This window comes from Dipodomys ordii, unplaced genomic scaffold (assembly GCF_000151885.1).
Source record: "Dipodomys ordii isolate 6190 unplaced genomic scaffold, Dord_2.0 Scaffold9227, whole genome shotgun sequence".
Classification (NCBI taxonomy): Eukaryota; Metazoa; Chordata; class Mammalia; order Rodentia; family Heteromyidae; genus Dipodomys; species Dipodomys ordii.
Genome location: NW_012276439.1, coordinates 1299 through 3873, shown reverse-complemented (window position 1 = coordinate 3873; position 2575 = coordinate 1299). Strand labels below are relative to the sequence as shown.

At 67.4% G+C, this 2575-nt stretch overlaps 1 protein-coding gene across 1 annotated transcript; it reads left to right on the top strand.

The window, feature by feature from the left end:
- Nucleotides 1-335: 335 nt before the first annotated feature.
- On the top strand, nt 336-1615 carry Pnma6a (paraneoplastic Ma antigen family member 6A). The gene is made up of 2 exons (XM_013037268.1): nt 336-1441; nt 1606-1615. Exons 1-2 carry the CDS (start codon nt 336-338, stop codon nt 1613-1615), a joined length of 1116 nt encoding a protein of 371 aa, XP_012892722.1.
- The last annotated feature ends 960 nt before the right edge of the window (nt 1616-2575 follow it).

The following is a 2575-nucleotide window of genomic DNA, read 5'->3' as shown; positions in this document are numbered from 1 at the left end:
CCACCCGACCCGGCCGGACCGGACCCGACCCACGGGGATCGGCCCACTGGCGGGGGAGGGCGCGGATGGGGTCCCCCCGGACAGGAAACGCGGGCGCCTCCGGGGGCGGTGGCACGGGCTGGGGCGGGCTGGGGGGCGGGCCTTCACCTCGCTCTTTCCCCCCCCTCCCCGCCCCCCTCGCCTTCGCAGGCACTGGAGACCTGGGCGGCTCTGTCCCAGGCCTAGTCTCCAGCCCCAGCTCATTGCCCACAGGGGACCAGGGAGCCCGCCTGGTCTGCTGCAGCGGCGGCTCCCTGCTCCTAGCTTCAGCGCAGCCCGGGCTGGAATCCGGAGCGATGGCGGTGACGATGCTGCAGGACTGGTGCAGGTGGATGGGCGTCAGCGCGCGCAGGGGCCTGCTCATCCTGGGCATCCCCGAGGACTGTGACGATGGCGAATTCCAAGAGTGCCTGGAGGCCGCCCTGTGGCCCGTGGGCCACTTTACCGTGCTGGGCAAAGTGTTCCGCGAGGAGGATAACGCCACCGCGGCCCTGGTGGAGCTGGACCGAGAAGTCGATGGTGCCTTGGTCCCCAGGGAAATCCCAGGCACCGGGGGCCCCTGGAACGTGGTGTTCGTGCCAGGTTGTCCGGGCGAGGAGGAGTTTCTGGGCCACGTGTTCCACTACCTGGAGCAACAGGAGGAGGCGGTGGAGAGTGCGGCGGGGACCCTGGGCCTGGGGCTGCCCACGGACTGCTGGCTGCACTCGGTCAGCCAGGCCGTGCAGCCCTGGGTGGAAATGGTGAGGTACCAGCGGCTGGGCGTGTTTTCCGGGCGGGATCAGCCAGACCCCGGGGAGGAGTCCTTTGAGGCCTGGCTAGACCACACCAGCGACATGCTTCGTGCGTGGCAGGGGGTCTCAGAGAGGGAGAGGAGGAGGAGGCTGATGGAAGGCTTGCGGGGGACTGCCCTGCAGCTGGTACATGGGCTCCTGGCCGAGAACCCAGCCAGGACTGCCCAGGAGTGCCTGGCAGCCCTGATCCAGGTGTTTGGAGACAACGGGTCCCAGGCCACCATCCGCGTGAAGTGTCTCTCTGCCCAGCAACAGCCCGGGGAACCTCTGTCGGCCTTCGTGCTGCGCCTGGAAGTGCTGCTGCAGAAAGCCATCAAGAAGGGTGCCCTCGCCAGGGCCTCTGTGGACGATGTCCGCCTGAGGCAGCTGCTCACCAGGGCCAATCTGACCGAGCCTCTGGATGAAGCCCTGAGGAAGCTGCGGATGGTCGGCCGCCCGCCCACGTTCCTGGAGATGCTGGGGCTCATTCGGGAGTCCGAGGCGTGGGAAGCCAATCTCGCCAGAAGCGTGGCAGCTCAGGCAGAGGACGAGGCAGCCGCCCAGCCTGGTGCCCAGGCCTCGGACGCCCTGGCTGCGGCCAGAGCTGCTGCTGAGGCGGAGGATGAGAAGCTGCTCGAGGAGGAGGAGGAGGACAGGGAAGAGGAGGAGGAAGAGGAGGAGGAGGAGGGAGAGAGGGCAGAAGAGGAGGAGGAGGAGGAGCAGGAGCAGGAGGTGGGAGAGGAGGAGGAAGAGGGGGAAGGGCAGGGCCATGCCCCAGCAGGTCTCAGCCACGCAGGACCCTATGAGGCCCCCGGGGCCCCCACCGCAGCGCAGATGGGCAGTGTTTTGGGAGAGGCCCCAGGAGGGCCTGGCTGGCGGCCAGAGAACTTCACGGGGGCAGGAGAGCAGGAGGCCCAGGCAGCGTCCGAGGCGCCCTCCGAAGCGCCCTCCGAGGGACTCAAGGACGCCTTGGAGGAGCCCGAGAATGAGGATGGGCCAGGGGAGGTGAGTCGCCCCGAGTCCTCCCCAGGCAAATAGGCTCAGAAAGCCCAGGACCCTCCTCTCCTCTCCTCTGCTCTCAAGCAGCACAGCCCTAGAGCCAGAGGGAGCTGAGGCCAGGGCCGCCTGCCTCACCCCACCGTGGGAGCAGGGTGCGGGGAAGGGGCCTCCCCTAGACCCAAACAACCCCACGGCCCTCCCCATCTCCCTACACTGCCCTGGACACCACCACCAGCCCTTCAAAGTGAACCACATGGCCACGTTTGACACCAAATGGGGCAAGGGAGTGGCACCCCTCCCCCTCCCCCTCCCTCTCCCCTCCCCCTCTCAGTCTGGAGCTCAAAGCTCTCTGGGTCAGGCGGCCAACAGGCCACTGGCTGCCCCCCTGTCCCAAGAGGGGTACCCCTCCCCAGTTCCTTTCCCCATCGCTGGACAGGCTACACCCTATCCCGTAACAGCCCGCTCTTATCCGTAGGGCCCCTAGGAACCCCTGCTGTCAAGCAAGCGCCCACCCCCACGCTAGCCATCCTTCCTATGCAGAGGTGTGAAGTGTGCATCAAGCCAGGGCGGGAGTCCTGGCCCACCAGGCCGGCTGAGCTTCCTCCCGCGCCGGCCAAGGCTCCGCTTGCTCCTGTCCAGTGTCATGAGCTCAACCTCTGCTTTCTCGGTGTAGATCTAGGCCGGCTGCCTGCCGCCAGTTCTCGTGGACCTGTGTGCACACGTGTGGGTTATGTTCTTCTCTGAGCACTTCCTCCCCAGAGGCCCTG

Bases quoted from the DNA above. Each gene is read 5' to 3' on its own strand.
- Pnma6a (XM_013037268.1), top strand. From the start codon at position 336: ATGGCGGTGACGATGCTGCAGGACTGGTGCAGGTGGATGGGCGTCAGC.